This window comes from Canis lupus, chromosome 1 (genome assembly GCF_003254725.2).
Source record: "Canis lupus dingo isolate Sandy chromosome 1, ASM325472v2, whole genome shotgun sequence".
NCBI lineage: Eukaryota > Metazoa > Chordata > Mammalia > Carnivora > Canidae > Canis > Canis lupus.
In genome coordinates this window covers 40288135-40309108 of record NC_064243.1, presented here as the reverse complement: position 1 = coordinate 40309108, position 20974 = coordinate 40288135, and the positions used below count along the sequence as shown (strand labels likewise).

Genomic DNA, 20974 nt, shown 5'->3' with positions numbered 1-20974 from the left:
GTGTGAGTGTGTATTTAAGCTGATGGTGAATATATTTACTATCTTTGTATTATAAGTTACTTAAAATTACCCATTGCAAACATGGCATATTTGGAAAGTAATGATTTTGATGGTTGTGGTGGCTTGGTTCTTCTAGATGTAAAACATTAAGTAAGTTTTTTTTGAAGTTTGTTTTAGTTGTCCTATGGCACAAAATTGAAAAGGTGGTGTAAAAAACTTTTCATTCCTGCCCCTCATCTATCCAATTTCCCTTTCCAGAAGTAACCACTGTTACCTGTTCCCTATAAATTTTCCACATACATTCTTTGAATATACATATATATATACATTTATTTATTTATTTATTATTTATTTATTTATTTATTTATTTAATGTTGGAATTTCCTTTTATTTTATGTTTTTTTCCATGTAGGTTTTATGTATATTTATAGGTTTTCTCCTTTAAAACTGCTTTTCTACCTTGCTTTTCATTTTAATAATCTAAGAGAGCAGTTCATATCCATATATAAAGCGACATTTTCAAGTAGCTGCAGTGTTCTATTAAATGTATGTATCATAATTTATTGAACCAATCTTCTTAATGGACAGTGAAGTTTCTAATCTTTTATTCTTTTTTATACTATCCGTATGCATATGACATTTTCCACATACATGTATATGTGTGCCAGTTGAATTTCTGTAGTGGCTTGTCATGGGGGTTGAATATCTGTATTCTAATGGGAGTTTTTGATTTTTGCTGTAATATTTTTAAAAGGTTCGCTATCACCATGTAATACTTAATTTTACCAGGAATTCTAGGATTACTTTCTTTTTCTTTTTTTTTTTCCTTCTTTTAATTTTTTTTTACTTTCTTTTCCTATATAACAGTTTTCTTTATTTCCCATGACTTTCATGAGTTGTGTTTCTTTCTTTTTTTTTTTTTTTTTAATAGAGAAACAGCAGTACTTGAGGGTGATGTGCTGAATCATTTGGTAGATCCTGGTAACTTGTGGAAATTCAGAAAAAGGAGATACTATTAATGGCCAGAATAGGCAAGGAAGGCCCGCTGGAAGCTGTGACTCCTGTGGTAGGAGACAGTGACTTGGGTTGGGATTCCCTATTACTGTTGGTTTCTCCCATGAAACTTTCCTACAGTGGGAATACATGGCTAGATTTTGACACTGTTACCTATTTTGAGTGACTTGTGGAAACTAAATTTTAGTGGCATTAAGATGATATGTTTTTCATGTGGTAATTGTGGCTGTGTAAACAAAAGAATCAAAGAAGTATATACAGTAATGATGGATGAGCTGCTGGCATAATGAACTATAGTTCTGGTCCTGTGGTACTGCCAGATAGCTCTTCTATGAGGCTTTTCCCCCCAAAAAAGCTAATTTAATTTTATCATTTTGTATATGTATGAAACCAGTATAAATACAGTTCCTCATTACAGAGAAGGAACTTGAGGTATAATCTTGTGAAGTGATTTATTTAGGTCACATAAACTGATGATGTAAACAGGACTTAAATCTAGTTTGCTTTTTTTCCCCTCTCAATTCTTCTTAACCCAGTTACCCACTGAAGAAGTGGTATTGCCTTCTTAAGTAGTTTCAATGTAGTTTATTTACAGTTTATTTTAAGTAAACTTCTTATTTTTTTCTAAAATGTCATATAGGAGGGGATCCCTGAGTGGCTCAGCGGTTTCGCGCCTGCCTTTGGCCCAGGGCGCGATCCTGGAGACTGGGATCGAGTCCCGCGTTGGGCTCCCGGCATGGAGCCTGCTTCTACCTCTGCCTGTGTCTCTGCCTCTCTCTCTCTCTCTCTCTCTCTCTGTGTGTGTGTCTATCATAAATAAATAAAAATAAATATTAAAAAATAAAAAATAAAAAAACAAAATGTCATATAGGAGACAGATACTTCAATTTCACATTAGCCGTCATCTTTGTTAATTTTGAAATAGTTGTATATATTATTTATATTTAATAAATTGAATAAATTTAATAAATTGAATATATACTATATACCATTCACAGTGCTAAGTACTTTCTCTTGTAGCTCTGTGAAATGTAGATATTATATTTGGCTTATAATGAAGAGAATATAATTGAGGTTTTTTTTAAGATTCTATTTATTCATGCATGAGAGAGAGAGAGAGAGAAAGAGAGAGAGAAGCAGAGACATAGGCAGAAGGAGAAGCAGGCTCCCTGTGAGGAGCCCAAAGTGGGACTTGATCCCAGGATCCCAGGATCACAACCTGAGCCAAAGGCAGACACTTAACCACTGAGCCACTCAGGTGTCCCGATAATTGAGTTTCAAAGAGGTGAAGTGGGTTACCTAAGACCTCCCATTAGAGTCAGAATTTGAACACAGAACTTCTAACTTTAATCTATTACTCTTTCTGTTATACCACAACTGCCTCATTCATCATGAAACTCCTAAAGACAAGCACAGAATCTCTTTTCAGTGATGAAGTGGTATCTTTTTATTATAGTTATTAGTGTTTTAACACATACAGTTATCTATTTCACATTTACATTATCTACTGGCCATTTTTGTTTCAGGAGCCTCTGGAATTATTACCAAGTAGATTCATCTTGGTTTTGATGTTTAGTCACTTCTTTTATTCCTATTCTCTCCTTTGTTTAAAGAACCTGATGATAGTCAAGGTTTATATAGGATTCATAATCAAAGTACCTCTGTGTGTACCTGTAGTTTGCTTTATTTGTACATTTAATCTTGGATTCTCCTGTCTGGAAGGATTTCATCATAGTAGCTGAGGGGATAGGAGAGGCAGGTCAGTCAGCAGGTCTGGGACATGGGTAAGGAACTGAATCTTCATCTGGTAGGAGACTAGGCCTGAGAGTAGAGGGGCTGCATAGGATGCTTTTTCCTAGCCCTGTCACTGAAGGCCAGTCAGGATATAATAGTAGGTCCTATTTTTCTGAAGGGGTTTTTGATTTCATTTTTGACAATTGGCAGGGAGTATAGGTGCCTTAGGCAAGAATTTCCAAAACAAAGATATTTCGTCATTGATATTGTTACCAACCCTTCCCTCTCACATCCTTTAGTGAACTTCTGTATACATTCCTGCTGTCCCCCTATCTGCTTGGTGCTCTGTTGAAATTTTGGTATTAAGTGCCTCTTCTGACAGATCAGAGAACTTTAAAGCCTCACTTCTTCCAAACTTCTAAGCCTTTCAGATCTCAGACTCCAGTCTCAAGCCCTCAATTTCCTTTGGACCTAATTTTCTCATGGGCTTAATGGCTCTACTTAAACACTGCATTATTTCCCAGTGAATATATTCACTATGTAATTTAGGATTTGAAAGTTTGATGTTGTAATACTCGCATATATCGTTAGGTGGCAGCATATGGCTACTTAGCAAAATGGGTATCTGATTTCATTTAAAATAGTAATGGAGAATGAATTACTATTTCTTTGTTATCTTCTTAGCCTTTTTCTGTCCACCAATATATATGTCGCTTATAAAACAATTGATATATTATGCTGCTTATAAATTAATTTTTGTTCTTTAATAAAGTAGGTGAGTTTTCTTACTAAGTCTTTTTTTCTTTTTTTTTTTTAATAAATAGGTGGGAAATACACCAAGAGTGATTTCAAGGAGTATGAAAAGGAACAGGATAAATCATCTAATTTAGTCCTGAAAGATAAAGTAAAGCCCAAGCAGGAGTATCCTTTACAAGAACCAGTTAGTCAATATGTATAGATCATCCACCTAGTGTAGAGTACTGTGTGATATGTTATAAAAAGTCACAGTGTGTGGAAGACAAGATTCCTGAATCCAGTGGTTTGTGAAGAAGTCATTTAGTTTATTGTTAATCCCTTTTCACCATCTTACATATACTTCTCTTTTTCGGTATATTCTCTATTGTTTGGAGAAGGCTTTGGTTGAAAGAAATCTTAGCCTAATTCTTTCCTCCCTTACTTTTAGGTTAAGGTTAACACTTAATTCTGAAATCTTCAGGTAAGATTTGTATTTTGTATTTAATTGTAATATTTTAAATTCCTTGTTTTCAGAAATTTTTTTAATATAGCTAAGCTAAATTCTGGGTGTTAATTTTCCTCATAATGTTTAACTTCTTTGGAGATGGTAAATATGTAGATTAACATCCTGTTTTCTTACTTGACTAGGTTGCTCCTTTCAGCTTAGTACATTGTCTAGCAACAAATATTTATCAGGCTCCTATTTGTATGTAAAAATGGGCTTTTATAGTATTAAAACGAAATCCATTGACTTGACCATTTAATTTAGATTCTTCCAAGTTTTAGGTTGAGACAAGTAAAAATCAATGAAACATACTATTTACATTATGTCATTTTAATTTGTTCATTGATATTCTCATTATACATCTATCACTCTACACATTGCAAAAGTTATCTCTTTGTGATTCTTTCTGTAAATGGTTTCTTTGTTTCCTAATTTCTGTTGGTGTTTTAGGGATTCTCTTTTTCCCACACTGTCTTAGACATTTCTTTTCCAAGTATTCATCAAGGAAAGATGAGTATCAGGTTGACTTGTTATATACTCATTTTAAAAAATGTGTTGACAAAAAAAAAAAAATGTGTTGACAGTCTACAATACATAAAGCATTGTAAAGTACAAGAGATGGATAAAGTCTGAAATATATTGACATGTTCAATATAAGGAGAGGGAGACACACCAAACAGTAAGCTAAGATTTGGTCTGAAAAGATGAACATTAGGAGGAATATGATTGAAATATTAAAATCATAAAAGGTGTGGATGGAAGTTGACATTTAACAAATCTTTGAAATTAAGTTTAGGCTAACCACTAGTAACTGCAGGTGGAAGAAGAGAAGTATGTAGGCCAAATGAAAGTAAGTACAGGCATAGAGTATAAAGTATGAGGAGATGTCTTTCATCTTTTCTCACAGAGGTAAGTAGTTCAGGAGGAAAAGAAAGAATATGCAGTATTAAAATGTTTTAAATTCAAGATGGTAGATTACTGAAATTTAAGAAAGGAAACCAGACATGTTTGAGAATAAATCTGTAGCTTAGTACTGTTCAATAGAACTTTCTACAGTGATGGAAAATATCTCCACCATCCGGTTTAGCTACTAACCACATGTGGTTTTTGAGCATGTGAAATGGACTGAGGAACTGAATTTTAAAGTTTAATTTTAGTTAAAATTTTTTTAAAGATTTTATTTATTCATGAGAGACACACACATACAGGGGGCCGGGGGCACAGACATAGGCAGAGGGAGAAGCAGGCTCCATGCAGGGAGCCCAACGTGGGACTTGATCCTGGGTCTCCAGGGTCACACCCTGGGCTGAAGACAGCACTAAACCGCTGAGCCACCGGGGCTGCCCAATTTTAATTAATTTAAACAACCACATATGGCTAGTATTGAACAGTGCCTGCTTTCAGTCTTTTGAAATTGATGGAGAAGACAGATATGTCCTGATACAAACCATTGTTAATCATTCTCAAACATAATATTGAACAAGAAAAGGGAAATTCTTGAATCTGACCCAGTAAGATAGTTTTTATGTTCTTGGTAATTGATAGATTTCATGTTAGCAAGGCATTTATAATCTCAGGTACAATAATACAGTGATAGAACATGTGTTTATAATATGTAAGATATATATATATATATATATATATACACATGTTTTCCACATTGTATATTATATATTATGTGACTGTTACTATGACGAGGAAAAGAGATTGAGAAGGCAATCTTTTTTTTTTTTTAATTTTATTTATTTATTCATGAGAGACACACACAGAGAGAGAGAGAGAGAGAGAGAGAGAGAGGCAGAGACACAGACAGAGGAGAAACAGGCTCCATGCAGGGAGCCTGATGTGGGACTTGATCCCGGGACTCCAGGATCATGCCCTGGGCCAAAGGCAGGTGCCAAACCGCTGAGCCACCCAGGGATCCCTGAGAAGGCAATCTAATAATCAGATAAGTTTGAGGGTGTTTTTTTTTGTTTTTTTTTTTAATCAAGTTAAGTTTTAAGTTAAAAAGGCATGGTGGAGATATGCTTTTATGGATCTCGAGAGAAAGAGAAGTTGTCATAAATTAGCTACTAAGCTTAAAAATAGAACAAAAGGAAAGGCAGGTTTAATTTGGCCAAGGTAGACCTCACAGAAGAATTGGGGAAAGAAAGATCACAAACGTGTGTTTAATTCAAAGGACTTTGGGAACATTTGACATCTACTATTGTTGACTATAGTAGTGAGTAGAAGATAGTGGGTAAGCAAGGGAAAAGAGATGAGACAAATTGTCTTGGTGGTATGAGAAATAATTAACAATTACTTACTTGGCATCTGTTGCACACCCAGCTTAGCAGTGAAACATAGCCCCTGCCCTCATAGATCTTGTGTTTTATTGATGGAGGGGGGATGACCAGAATAATTACTGTGACTCGAATATAAGTAGGTATAGTGTTGCAAAGAAGTACATTTGTGGGATATGGGGCTTATTGAGGTCAGGAGTCAGGGAAGACCCTCAGGTGACAATAAAAGAAGTGACATTAAAGCTGTACCTTGGGGCAGCCCGGGTGGCTCAGCAGTTTAGCACTGCCTTCGGCCCAGGGTGTGGTCCTGGAGACCCAGGATGGAGTCCCACGTTGGGCTCCCTGCATGGAGCCTGCTTCTCCCTCTGCCTGTGTCTCTGCCTCTCTCTCTCTGTGTCTCTCATGATAAATAAATAAAATCTAAAAAATAAAAAATAAAGCTGCACCTTGAATATGAGGGGAGAGGAGGGAGGGCTAAGATGGGATGCTCTTTCCTCTAACTTGATCCATTGTTTAAGAAATACAATTCATCTTATATCCAGCACAGTCCAAGTACAGCTATTCACATGCATACATAATTAAAAAAAATGCCATGGTATTTTTATTAGATGCTGTATATTCTGTTTTCTATTTATTACACAGTGCTGGCTATGACCCACTTAATGGATTTTGGACAGAGGGAGCTGCATGTGTAAAGCAAAACAGTAAGGTAAAGTCCTGGGCAAGGGCTATTGAATTCATACCTGAAAAAGGAGAGGCTCCAGAAGCTACTCTGGAAACAGTGTGACATAGTATAAAGGAGAAAAGTTAGAGATAATGAAGTAGGAGTAGGATATGGTACAGACTGACTGGCCACCCTTTTTTTTTCTTTTAAGATGTTATTAAGAAAGAAAGAGAGCATGGGGGAGGGGCAGAGGGAGAGGGGAAGCAGGCTCCCCGCTGAGCAGGGAGCCCAGTGCGAAGAGGGTGGGGGGCAATCCCAGGACTCCAGATCATGACCTGAGCCAACGGCAGATGCTTAACCAACTGATCCACTCACACGTGTCCCTGACTGGCCATCTTTAACCATCTTATAAAAAGCCAAGAGCACGTAGCATTTTCATATTCAGTCTTATATGGAAGTGACATGTCCCTGAGAAAGGCATAGAGCTATGATGTGGTGAAAACAAACCCGACTCTCTAGTCCTGAGGGAAGTGTGTTTGAGATTCCTCTAGTTGCACACGCCACTGAAACAGCTTTGCATGTTGGGCTTCCCCATGAGCTTTTTTTTTTTTAACCACTATTCTGGCCCTTGTCAGCCTTCCTCAAATACTGTTCTAGGATTTGAGATTATTTTCAACAGGGGGTATGATTATTTTGTATTTTCTCTTCTAAGGGATGATAAGTATATCAGAGAAATTATTTATCTCTTTTTTAAAACACATTATCATAATATTTACAACACATTTATGTGAAATTAAAACAAGATTCACTCATATCTATGAATGTTGAGTCACTGAAACTACTATGTCAACTACACTTCAACTAAAAAAGATTCACTCACAGTTTACCATCTAGACAAATGATACCTTTTTTTGTTGCTTCTTTCATATCTTGATCTTTTATGTTTTGTGAAGTTAAAATTACCATATGGTGTAGATAATTTTTATTTCTAGCTTTTTTCACTTTTAATTTTTCATAGCATTCATTTATCATTGCTAATAACTTTCTTTGTAATAATATATCCTGTTGAAGTTCTACAATATATTTAAGAATGTCTTCTTTATTACTAGGCTTTTTGTTACTCTAAGTTTCTATTATAAAAAATAATTGTTATACATACCTTTGTTTAACAAATTAGTACTTCAAAAGAGGAGTAACACGAATATACCTTTTATCTCCTATAGCTCTTCTGGCATTATCCTAAATTTTTCCAGTGAAACATGTGTCTTATTTTCTAAGTTAAAATTTTTTTCATTACTGAAAAACATGTTTCCTTATTTTTTATGGCTACTTAGATTTTCATTTGTGGATGTAGTTTTTTTTGTCATCCATATTTTTTGCCCACTCACTTGCCAATTGTTAATTGTTTATTTAGGGCCTGGGTTCTTTCTATTTTTCTTGAAAGAAAATGTGAGTTAGTTTTGTTTTAGAAATACACTGTGAGATGCTTTTTGCTTTAAAAAGTTAGGTTTATCGGGCAGCCCGGGTGGCTCAGCAGTTTGGCGCCTGCCTTCAGCCCAGGGTGTGATCCTGGAGACCCGGGATCGAGTCCCACGTCGGGATCAAGTCCCACGTCGGGCTCCCTGCGTGGAGCCTGCTTCTCCCCCTGCCTGTGTCTGTGCCTCTCTCTCTCTCTGTGTCTCTCTCATGAATAAATAAAGAAAATCTTAAAAAAAAGAAAAAAGTTAGGTTTATCCTCGTAGTCTCCTTTGTTTACCAGATTCTTGATGTTTTGATGTATTATCAGTGTCAGTTCTCACATCTTTCCTTAACTAGCTGCTACAGTGCAAAATATGATCTTATACTGGATGAGCAAGCAGAAGATTCAAAATCCAGTCACTCACACACAAGTAAAAAACACAAGAAGAAAACTCGTCACTGCTCTGAAGAAAAAGAAGATGAGGACTATATGCCAATCAGAAATACTAATCAGGTACTTGTAATGTCCAGCCTTTGCTGTAGAGATAAATATTTTATCCCTCTGTAAATTACTTTTTAGTGACATAAGATAGAGGGTAAGGGTATAGTTCTGGACAAGGTGAGTATATTCCTAATTCTAGAACGTAGAATGATTTCACTGGGTAATGGACTTTAATTTTCAAGAATATGTAACACAAATGATAAAAGATTGTTTTCAAAGTAACTAAATATATCATTCAGTTCCCTATTGTGAAACAAGAGTGATTTCTGAACCTGTAGACACTTACTTATTCCCATCAGAAGCAAGTGTGGTTATGCCAAAAAAAAGGCTCATATGTCATTTTAATTATCACCACGTTATGGGTAATACTTGTAGCTCTTGAGGTTTTAAGACCTGTGAAATATTTATGCCCTTACATATTGTGTATCTGAAATATATCATCCCAAATACATTCTTGAACAATACATATTCCTTTCTTTTTTTATTTGAGAGATAATGTGTGTACCATCATGAACAGGGGGAGCTGCAGAGAGCTAAGTGAACTCCCCACTGGGCACAGAGCCTGATAGTCCCAGGACCCTGGGATCATGGTCTGAGCCAAAGTTGAAGTCAGATGCTTAACCAACTGAGCCACCTAAGTGCTCCAACAATAATACATTTTCTCAGACAGTGATACTAATAATTCCTTAAAGAAAATTGATTCTAGAGAGAAGTCATTTCCAGCCTGCATTTTGGCTTTCAGTTAAGTGAAATGCAAATTACATGACAGCCCCTTACTTTTGTGTTACCACTAGAGGACTTGAGCTGGGCCTGGTGTTTAAGGAGATTTTAGTAGGCAGAAGTGAGAGAAAATTCAAGGTGGTGAGAATGGCACGTCAAGCAATGACCCAGAGAAGGAGAGATGTAGTATGGTTGGCAAAGTGCAGGATTGGCTTCAGAGAAGCTAGGTGTAAATTTCTGTGCCACTAGCCATTGATGTGGCCTCAACAAGTCACTTAGCTTTCTGAGTCACAGTCTCCTCCTCTGTGAAATTGAGATTATACTTATCTCACAGGTATGTTAAGATTAAATGAAGAAATATGTGTGTGTACTGGCTGTTATTTTACTGTTACAGTTATATTAATGTGTTTTAAATTGGAATAGTTTCTGTGGTAAGGCCATTCACTGAATTCATATTTCAATTAATTTGTTTCTTTTCAGTGTTTAGGGATTGCTTTAAATATATCTATATCTATCTATCTATATATTATAGTTTAGATTTTTTTACTTATTTAATAGAGGAGTAGGAGCAGGGGGAGGGGCAGAAGGAGAGGGAGAAGCGGCTCCCTGCTGAGCAGAGGGCCCAATGCAGGACTCAGTCCAGGACCTGGGGATGATTACGTGAGCCCTAAGGTAGACTCTTAACTGACTAAGCCACCCCGGTGCCCTTTAAATAATTTTTTGTGTGTTTTGTAGTTTTAAAAATTTCTTGTGTGGTTCCAAAGTAAAATCTACAAAGTGGTATGTACAGAGAACCTAGATTCTATTCCTGCCCCATCCTCCTTCTCTTCTGCCCCCAAGGCAACCACTCAGTGTGTTTCATGGGTTGTTTTCACTTTTAAAAAATTCCAACAGGTATATATTTTATATATATTCTTAGTTTCCTACATTCTAGATAGCAAATACTCTTACTCTTGTGGACCTTTTTTCCATAGTCTTTTTGCCATTTAAAGAGTGCCATCATTTATGCCCCACCCTCAGCTTTTAAGTCACACCTTTCCTCTGTTACTCAATTCTCTAACTAATATGCACATGAATCAGTGACAGCTGACATGAGCTTTGTGCTTACAATTGTGAAGTGGATACAATTTTCCCCATTTCACAACAGAGAAAGTGAAAACTGAAGCGATTAAACAATTTGCTTTGTTTTACATAGCTGTTACATAGAGCCACAATGTAAATCCAGACTTGTACCGCTAGCCACTCTGCTGCTGCTCTTATCTGGAGTATATTCCTGGCAGTTTTCTCTCTTAAATGCTATAATTATTCTAATATAATTTATTCCCTACTGTAATATTCCAGTGTGATCTAACTGGTACATTTCCTTCTTAATTCCTGTGCTATATTTATTTAGCCTAAGACTACCCCAGTCTTTTGAAATGGTAGCTATATCACATTTCTCTGAATACTTAGCATGTTTTCCACTAAAATTCCTTGATCTTCACCCTCCCATGTCACCTCCCCCGCTATGTGTTGCTTTTAGCTATGACTTCTCATCCTGCACTTATATGTGGAATCTTCAGTGAATTTAGGCCTGAGATACATGTTGGTGTATTTGAAATAATCACAGGTCTAAGAAATCCAAAATCTGGCTGCATTTTAAGTCTGTGATTCCCCCTTCCTTTTTGTGCATCTTTTTTTTTTTTTTTAAAGATTTTATTTACTCATGAGAGGGACAGAGAGAAAGGCAGAGACAAAGGCAGAGGGAGAAGCAGGCTCCCAAAAGGGATCCTAACACGGGACTTAATCCCAGGACCCCAGGATCACAACCCTAGCAGAAGGCAGACACTCAACCACTGAACCACCCAGCTGTCCCTGGTGCATCTTTTTTATCCTGCTGTTTGATTACTTAAAACTTTACACTAGCAAATAGTTTTCTTTTTTGAAATGAAGTAAAAGGCACCAAGTAGTTTTTTGGGGGGAATGTTGTTAGTATTTTAAAAATAATTTTAGCCGTGGCTGGGTGGCTCAGTCAGTTTAAGTGTCTGCCATTGGCCCAGGTCGTGATCTTGGGGTCCTGGGATCAAGCTCCACATTGGGCTCTCTGATTATCAGGGAGTCTGCTTCTCCCTCTGTGTGCTCGTGCTCGCGCGCTCTCTCTCTCAAATAAATTTTTAAGAAGTAAAATAATTTTAAATTAATTGACAGTTATAAAATTATTAAGATCTAAATCTCCTAATTTTATTTCTTCCCTCAAAGCATATTAAAGCAAATGTTTTTTGATTATATACTTTGATTTAGTAATATAAGTATACTAATTTTTTTATTTTCTTTCCAATAAAATAGCATCTGTATTTAAGATATTAATGGGCCCATTTTTTTTGTATTCTTATTTTTATCCTTTTGATTTCATTCTCAAAAATATAATCATTAAAGGGAATTTTCAGTACTAAGTTATTTTCAGGTATAGCTCAGATTTTCCTATTTGTTGGTATTTTGCTTCGTGAGCCTAGTTTCCTAAGGTTTTAACTTATTTAAGTTCTTTGTTTTTTTATTGAGTGATAGCCTTACTGTTCAGTTTGAAAACTTCTGTTTAATTTTTCCATCTCATGTCTTGATTCCAAAGATGGTTACTATATTGCTGAGGTTTGGGTTTTACTGGGGTTCCAGGAAGTGAGTTTTCAGCTGTGGGTTGGTTACCTGGCTGAGAAGTATTCATATTGGTTGTCAGTCCTCCTCTGTGGCTTTCATAGGTGTTTGTTATTCTTATAATTGGGGCTCTGTTTTTGCCATCATTTTAATTAGTTAGTGTTACTTTGTTGATTTAAACTAAATCTTTTAATTTTAGAGGCCTGAACAAGGATAGCTTTTAGTTTAGATTGTTTTGGACTGCTTTACATGAAATCATTGGATAGATTAAGGTGATTCCTTTATTTAAATTGGCCATTTAAAAAAATAAATAAATTGGCCATTTTATGGTGTTTTCTTTCTTTTTTAGCCACATGCTAGTTTAATCATTTTGTCCTATGTCTTAAGTGTATAGAATTGCAGAATTGCTTAGTCTGTACTGGAAAGGGCATAAGAGCTCATCTGATTAATTCCCCTCACCTTAGATGTAGAGATCCTGACCCCAAAGACCTGTGGCCCTTCACAGTTTAATGAAAGAGCTAGAATTTTAACATTATTTTAATTCATTCAGGTATGAGGTTTTTTTTTCATTCTGTACTCTCCCCTTTTCAACTTTATTTTACTTTTTTTTTTTTTAATATTTTATTTGAGAGAGTGAGTGAGCACAAGCAGAAGGGAAGAGCAGAGGGAGAGGGAGAAGCACACTCCCCATTGAGTGGGGAGCCCCATGTGGTGCCCATCTCAGGACCCTAGAATTATGACCTGAGCCAAAGGCAGATGCTTAACAGATTGAGCCACCCAGGCGCAATCCCCATTTCTATTTTATTTTATTTTATTTATTTTATTATTTATTGTACTTATTTATTTTATTTTTAAAAGATTATTTATTTATTTATTTATTTATTCATGAGACACAGAGAGAGAGAGGCAGAGACATAGGCAGAGGAAGAAGCAGGCTCCATGCAGGGAGCCTGATGTGGGACTTGATCCTGAGACTGCAGGATCACGCCCTAGGCCAAAGACAGGCGCTCAACTGCTGAGCCATCCAGGCATCCCTTATTTTATTTTATTTTTAAATATTTTATTTATTCATGAGAGACAGAGAGAGAGAGAGAGAGAGACAGAGACATAGGCTGAGGGAGAAGCAGGCTCCATGCAGGGAGCCCAGTGGTGGGACTCGATCTTGGGACTCCAGGATCACGCCCTGAGCCGAAGGCAGATGCTTAACCATGAGCCACCCAGGCATCCCATCATTTCAATTTTACATCTGTTTACTGATTAATTAAATAATGATCTCTAACCTGTATAGATCTCTTGAGTCTCAGTTTCCTTATTTCTAGAATGAGGGTAATGTACTCCAAAAGCACTTAGCATTGTTCTAGCAAATACTCCAAGAAGATTTGTTCTGATATGGCTTCATCGAGCCACCTGACCTTTTCCCATGCACATGATGCTGATTCTTCCTTGCTTTTCACTTGTCACTTCCACTCCGTGCATTAACCTTCTTGTAGCCAATCCACAGCCAAACTCACCTGTTCTTTGATGTTCATCTCAAGTCCTAACTTCTCTGTTGAAACCTTCCCTGGTAAATCTGATCTCAAGTTTATTTACACATCTCCTAAATGGCAAAGACCATTTGAACCGAGAGCTGCCTGACTTTAAAGCTTGTGTAGCTTTGAAAAATACTCCAAGGGACGCCTGGGTAGCTCAGCTGTTGAGCATCTGCCTTCAGCCAGGGCATGATCCTGGGGTTCTGGGATCATGTCCCACATCAGGCTCCCTGAATGGAGCCTGCTTCTCCCTCTGCCTATGTCTCTGCCTCTCTCTTTCTGTGTCTCTCATAAATAAATAAAATCTTAAAAAAAAAAAAAAAATACTCCAAGTAGGAGAGGTTTTAAGGTTTCAGTGCATTTCAGATTTTTAGCTTCCTCAAGTTTTTCAAAGAATTAAGTACTGTATAATCGTTTATCTCTTATTTTAAACACTGAAAGCACTTAAGTGCCTATTTTTATAATTACTGAAGATTTTATAGTTATATACCAGTTAGCAGTCTCCACTTTCAGAGTTCATGATCTCAGCCAATACAGGAATTAAGTATACAGACAGAATAGTACATAGATTTTTTTACATTTTGTATATGTTACAGGAAGCACAAAAAGTTATTTTATCTAGGGCTGTCATATTTTGCTAGAAAATAGTTGGTAAAGGGTTAAACCAAATACTCATTTTTCTACCTCTGGAACTCTTATGGAATTACAGGAACTATTAGGATTGTGCAGGAAATCATGAATCAGCTTATAAAGCTGTATTCCATAAACACTGATTATAACAATCATGTTTTTTTTTACTATTTTTTTTCTTTATTTATTTATGATAGTCACAGAGAGAGAGAGAGAGAGAGGCAGAGACACAGGCAGAGGGAGAAGCAGGCTCCATGCACCGGGAGCCCGACGTGGGATTCGATCCTGGGTCTCCAGGATCGCGCCCTGGGCCAAAGGCAGGCGCCAAACCACTGCGCCACCCAGGGATCCCTAACAATCATGTTAGATCTATTTTCACATGCTACAATCTCCATGCCAGGTATAATGTACAATATCTAGACAATATATGGAATAATTATGAATCCTTTGCTTAAAACCCAGTCCTTAACCGTGGGTATTCATCACTCTAGATTTTAAACCTTGACATTTATATCTCTTATAATAATGTCTGTGGTGATAGAGTTGGAACCCTTGGGAGTTCAATCCTTAGGATTTTGCCTTTCCTTTGAGAGAACTCTCTTAAGGAAGTTAAATTTTATGAACAGTCTTTTGAAAGATCATTGCTCTGGTCTCTTTAGATTTCAGCCTCTTGTTCAGATACTCATTTTATTTTACTTTTTTTTAAATTTTTATTTATTTATGATAGTCACATAGAGAGAGCGAGAGAGGCAGAGACACAGGCAGAGGGAGAAGCAGGCTCCAATCACCGGGAGCCCGACATGGGATTCGATCCTGGGTCTCCAGGATCGCACCCTGGGCCAAAGGCAGGTGCTAAACCGCTGCGCCACCCAGGGATCCCCTATTTTACTTATTTTTTTAAGTAGGCTCCATGCCCAGCGTGGAGCCCAGTGCAGGGCTTGAATTCACAACCTTGAGATCAGGACCTGAGCTGAGATCAAGAGTCAGACACTTAACCAACTGAGCCACCCACGCTCTCCTGAGATACTTGTTTTAATTAGGAATAGAACATAAACAGAAATAGAATTGTTGTAACTAGCCCTCTTCATGTGGGAAAATTTCTACTGTTACTTAATTAGTAAGAATAGAATTTAGAGGCACCTGGATGGCTTACCTGCTTAAGATTCTCTCTCCTCCTCTGCCCCTCTCTATTTGTCTCCCTCTCCCCCTCCCCTTCCTCTCTTAAAAAAAAAAAAAAAAAAAACTTAAGGGCAGTGAAATTTCCCATTGTTTCTTTTTCTTTTTCTTTTTCTTTTTTTTTAAGATTTTATTTATTTATTTGAGTGAGAGAGAGTGTGAGCTGAAGGAGAGGCTGAGCAGGAAGCTCGATGTGGGGCTAGATCCCAGGATCCTGGGGGCATGACTTGAGATGAAGGCAGTTGCTTAACTGACTGAGCCCCCCAAGAGTCCCTTTCTCATGGTTAACTCATTTTAAAAATATGTAAATAAATCATTTTATTTATTATTTTTTAAAAGATTTATTTACTGGGATGCTTGGGTGGCTCAGCCACTGAGTGCCTGCCTTCAGCCCAGGGTGTGATCCTGGAGTCCCGGGATCGAGTCCCACAACGGGCTCCCTGCATGGAGCCTGCTTCTCTCTCTGCCTCTGTCTCTGTGTGTCTCTTATGAATAAATAAAATCTTAAAAAGAAAAAGATTTATTTACTTATCAGAGAGAGGACAAGTGCATGCAAACATGCAGGGGGAGGGGCAGAGGGAGAGAATCTCAAGCAGACTCCCCTTTGAGTGCAGAGCCTGACATGGGTCTCCATCCCATGATCCATGAGATCATGACCTGAATCAAAACCAACAGTCAGATGCTTAACTAACTGAGCCACTCATGCACCCCAAGAAATGATTTTAATAAAAAAAACAACCTAATATAAACAAGGAAAATTTGAGGATTTGGAGAGGAGCTTATAAAATAAACACTTGAAAAATACTCAGACCAAAGTATGCAGTATCTGTTTTCTTTTTAGACTGATTTGTCTAAAACCTTTTCTGGCTTTGTTATTTAAATGTCTTCTTTATTAGGGTTTTTATGGGAATTTTGTAATCCCATTGCAGATAATTGGAGAATGGAGCAGGGGGAGATAAAAAGGTGACCAACCATAATCAGAATTCTTGGTATGATTTTCTCTAAAGGCTTGTTCTAATTTCAGTTGGGCGATTTCAGTTCTTTGTGTTTGAATCTGATCTTTCAGTTCAGCTGAAGTGGTAGAAACAAAGCAATGAGACTGATAAGAAAAATGATTTAAGTCTGTTTTTGAATATTTTTGCTTTCTGATTTACCAGATTCTTGGCATTAGTGGTAGTGTTCAAATTTGAGCTTTTATAGCTGCTTGCTAATAGTAGACTTTCTAAGTGTTACTAACTGACAGTACCTACAAAATGATTATTTTATGGAGTCACTTGTAAATCTCTATCCATTCCTTTGACAGGATATCTACAGAGAAATGGGGTTTGGTCACTATGAGGAAGAAGAGAGCTGCTGGGAGAAACAAAAGAGTGAAAAGAGAGACCGACCTCAAAACCGAAGTCGTAGCCGATCTCGAGAAAGGGACGGCCACTACAGTAACAGTCATAAATCCAAATACCAAACTGACCCCTACGAAAGAGAACGGAGTAAAAAGAGAGACCGAAGCAGGAGTCCCAAGAAGTCCAAAGATAAAGAAAAATCTAAGTACAGATGAAAGATGAAGAATCAGACATGAGTGGCTAATGTAATTATTATTGTCTAACTTACAGCACCAGATATTCAGATTTTGTGTCAAAGCAGTTAAAGACTCTGTTATTTTTTTTTCCCCACTACGGTCATGGCCCTTTTTGATTGATACTGATGGTATAGGGCACAGAAAGACAATAAAAACCTGAACATTTTCTTTGTGTACTTTTTTACACTAAATTTTATTGTTATACATAAACAGTAGTGTTCATTTTTAAAGTCTTTCACATTTTCCACTCTTTTTTAAATTAAGTATTTCATACCTACAGAAATTCAGACATGTATATATATGGCATAAAGAATAGTAAATATTTGTGTATCCATGAGCCAGCTGTAGAAATAGAGTATCCCCTGCATTTTAGAGACTCTCTATGTGCTCTTTCCTCAAGTGATGATTATGCTGAATTTTGTATTTGTCATTCTTTTGCTTGTTATAGTTTTACAACATATGTATGTATTCCTAAATAAAATGTTAAATTTTGTATGTTTTTGAATTTTATATCAATGACATAATGTATGTTTACTTCTGTGACTTTCTTTTTTTTGACTTAGTATTTTTAGAGTCATTCATTTTTATTGCTTTGTAGTATTGTATGAATAGACCACAATATATCCATTCTTCTGTTCATGGACATCGGAATTGTTGGTTTGTTTTTGGTTTTGTTATTACAAACAGTGCTGCTATGAACATTCTGTATCTAGGAGTGATCTTGCTTGCTCACATGGTATGGATATCTTCATCTTTACAAGGTAATGCCAAATTATATTCTGCAGTGGCTGAACCAGTTTATACCCCGACCAGCGCTATGTGAGTTACTTTTGTTTCACATCATCTCTACCACTTCTTAGTTTTAGACTTTTAATTTTTGCCGATTTAGTGGATGCTTAGTGTGGTACCTTCTTGTGGTTTCCAGCAAGAAGACTACTATTATTTTTATATTTATACTTCTGTATGTAGCTTGTTCTTTTTCTCTGGCTGCTTTTAAGGTTTTCTCTTTATCACTGCTGTTAGGCAATTTGATTATGATGTACTTGGTGTAGTTTGTTTTCATGTTTCTTTTGCTGGGGCTGTTTACCTGTGGGTTTATGGTTTTCACCAAGTTTGGAAAAGCTGCGGGTATTACTTTTTTCTGTCCCACCCCTCCTCTTACCCTCTCCTAAGACTCTAGTGACTTGTATATTGGGCCATTTGAAATTGTCACACATTGCACCAATGCTCCATTTGGGTGAAATCTTTTTCTCTATTCTGTGTTGAATAGTTTTCATTGCTGTGTCCTCAAGTTCATTAATCTTTTCTCCTGAAGTATCTAATTTCTGTTAATCCCATCCAGTGTATTTTTTTACCTCAGATGTAATTTTTTTAATTTTAGAAGTTCCATTTGAGTCTTTTTTATATCTCCCGTGCCTTTCCTTTTAACAGGCTCATGTTTTCCTCCATTTCTTTTTTTTTTAAACACCTTGGAGTCATTAATCATAGCTGTTCTATTGTACTTGACCATTCTGTCATCTGTGTCATTTCTGGTCTGTTTCTATTGATTGATGTTTTTTTCCCCCACCTCTTGCTGAGTTGTAATTTACTTTGCAGGCCTGGTAATTTTTGGATTTTACATTGTCGTGTACTAGAGTTTTTGTATTCCTTTAAATATGTTGAGCTTTTTTCTAGAACATAATTAAGTTACTCGGATACAGTCTGATTCTTTCATAGCTTACTTTTAAGTTGAATGAGGTCAGACCAGAAGAGCTTGTAGGGCTAATTTGGCTCACCACTGAGGTTAATACCCTTCTGAATAATCTCCCCTATGCTTAATCTCATCTGAGTTTTCTCCTCTTTGGCTGTTGGGAACAAGAATTATTTTGAGCCCTATCTGAACTCCTAGGCTGTGCTGCTTGTTCTTTTCTGGTGTTTTTTCCCCACTTTTGGGTGGTTTCCTCATGTGTATACACTGATGAGTATTCAGCTGAAGACTCAGACAAACCCTCTGTAGATCCAGAGCTCTCCCTCTGTAGTTCCCTCCTCTTTACAGTACTCTGCCCTACAAACTTTATCTGGGCTCCCCCAATGCTCCCCCCACCCCACCCCCAGACTCCCAGGCTCTTCAGATTCACATCCCTGTCAGAGTGCTACAGTGTGGAAACCACACAATAAGCTCAGGCAATTGTCGCTTCCTTGTTTGTTTCCCTTCTCTCAAGAGTCACTGTTCTGCACTGGCTGTTGTCCAACGTCTGAAACACTTTGTAGTATATATTTTGTACAGGTTTTTAGTTGTTTAAGATGGAGAAGGTAAATTCTGCTCCCTCACTTCTTTGTGGCCAGAGTGGAAATCTCACTATTTAAATTTGCATTTCCTAAATGCTAACAAGGTTGAGTATCTTCGTATATATTATAGTCATTCCTGATTGTTCTCAGTGAGAAGTTGTACATGTCTTTTGCCCATTTTATGTGAAGTTACTTTTTTCTTAAAGAATTCTTTAAAGAGTTTTTCTTTTGGATTGAGGGCACTAATCCATTTTTACTGTTAGATGTTGTAAACATTTTCTATCAGTTTGTGGCTTATTTTTTCACCTTTTTTACTGATGCCCTTGGAAGAGCACAAGTTATAAATTTCCCCTCAGTTTTATAATGTGAAAAATGTCCTACATATATAGAAACATGAAAACAACATCCATATACCCTACATACAAATTTAACAGTCCGTAACACTTTGTTGTTGAACAATTTGTAAGTAAATTGAAAGCATCATGACCTTTCACTTTTCTGTATTTCATTCACCATGCATTTCTTTAAAAGCAAGTGTCCTATGTAACCACAATATTATTATTATACTTAAGAAAATTAGCAGTAAGGGCACCTGGCTGGCTCAGTCGGTAGAGCATGTGACTCGATCTCAGGACCATGAGTTGCAGCCCCACGTTGGGTGTAGAGATTACTTAGAAAAGTAACAATAATCTCATATAGTCTATTTGAATTTCCCTGATTGTCCCAAGAATATCATTTTTAGGTGTTGATTTGTTTTTAAACCCACAAACTCAAGGCTCATGAATTGCATGCTCTTACCATTTTATTAATCCAGAAGAATTTCTTCCATCCATCCCACCTCTTTTTTTTTTTAATGGCATTGACATTTTGAAGAATTCAAGCCAGAATATGTCATAGAATGTTTCAGATTCTGGAAATTATTTGATGGTAACTTCATGGTATCTCCTAGTTCTTCTCTATTTCCCATAAACTGGAAGTTAGTTCTAAATGTTTGATTAGAATTAGGTTATATATTTTAGGCAGAAATTGAATGTCCGATTTATTACCCTTCGTGTGTTTGTGCTTTTTGTATTTTAAGAAATCCTTAATAAAGATATTCTATATTCTAAAAGTTGTAAGTGGAGCTTTGTTTTTTACATTTAAATCTTTAATCTACATTGTATGTGTGTATGTATATGGTGTTATAATGAAAAAGCCACTTAAAAAATATATATGGATACAACCAATTGTCCAAACCCATTAGTGAATGGTTCATCTATTCCCTGTTGATCGGTATACCCTTCTACCTCTGTCATATGTTTCCATATATGTGTGGATTTTGTTTCATAAGTTCTCTATTCCATTGGTTTACTGTTTATCCCACTACCAGTACCAAATGTCTACATTTCTATGACTATAGAAAGTATTTAAGCAAGTACCCCGCAGCCGTTTTATTAGTAATGCCTGTACCCTTTGTTTTGTGCAATTTTGGAATCAACTTCCCTGGTTTCCCAAAAAATTGGGGATTTTAATTGCATTTGCATTCAAACAATAGAAATTTTCATGGAAAAAAC

At 36.6% G+C, this 20974-nt stretch overlaps 1 protein-coding gene across 1 annotated transcript in view; it reads left to right on the top strand.

Moving 5' to 3' along the window:
- Window positions 1–20532, top strand: part of PPIL4 (peptidylprolyl isomerase like 4) — a 47527-nt gene extending 26995 nt beyond the window's left edge. The window contains exons 11-13 of the mRNA XM_025422527.3: window positions 3573–3669; window positions 8759–8906; window positions 16881–20532. Of these exons, the coding sequence (XP_025278312.1) occupies window positions 3573–3669; window positions 8759–8906; window positions 16881–17132 (497 nt within the window). The 3' untranslated portion in view covers window positions 17133–20532. The remainder of the gene's footprint in view (window positions 1–3572; window positions 3670–8758; window positions 8907–16880) is intronic.
- Window positions 20533–20974: the final 442 nt, after the last annotated feature.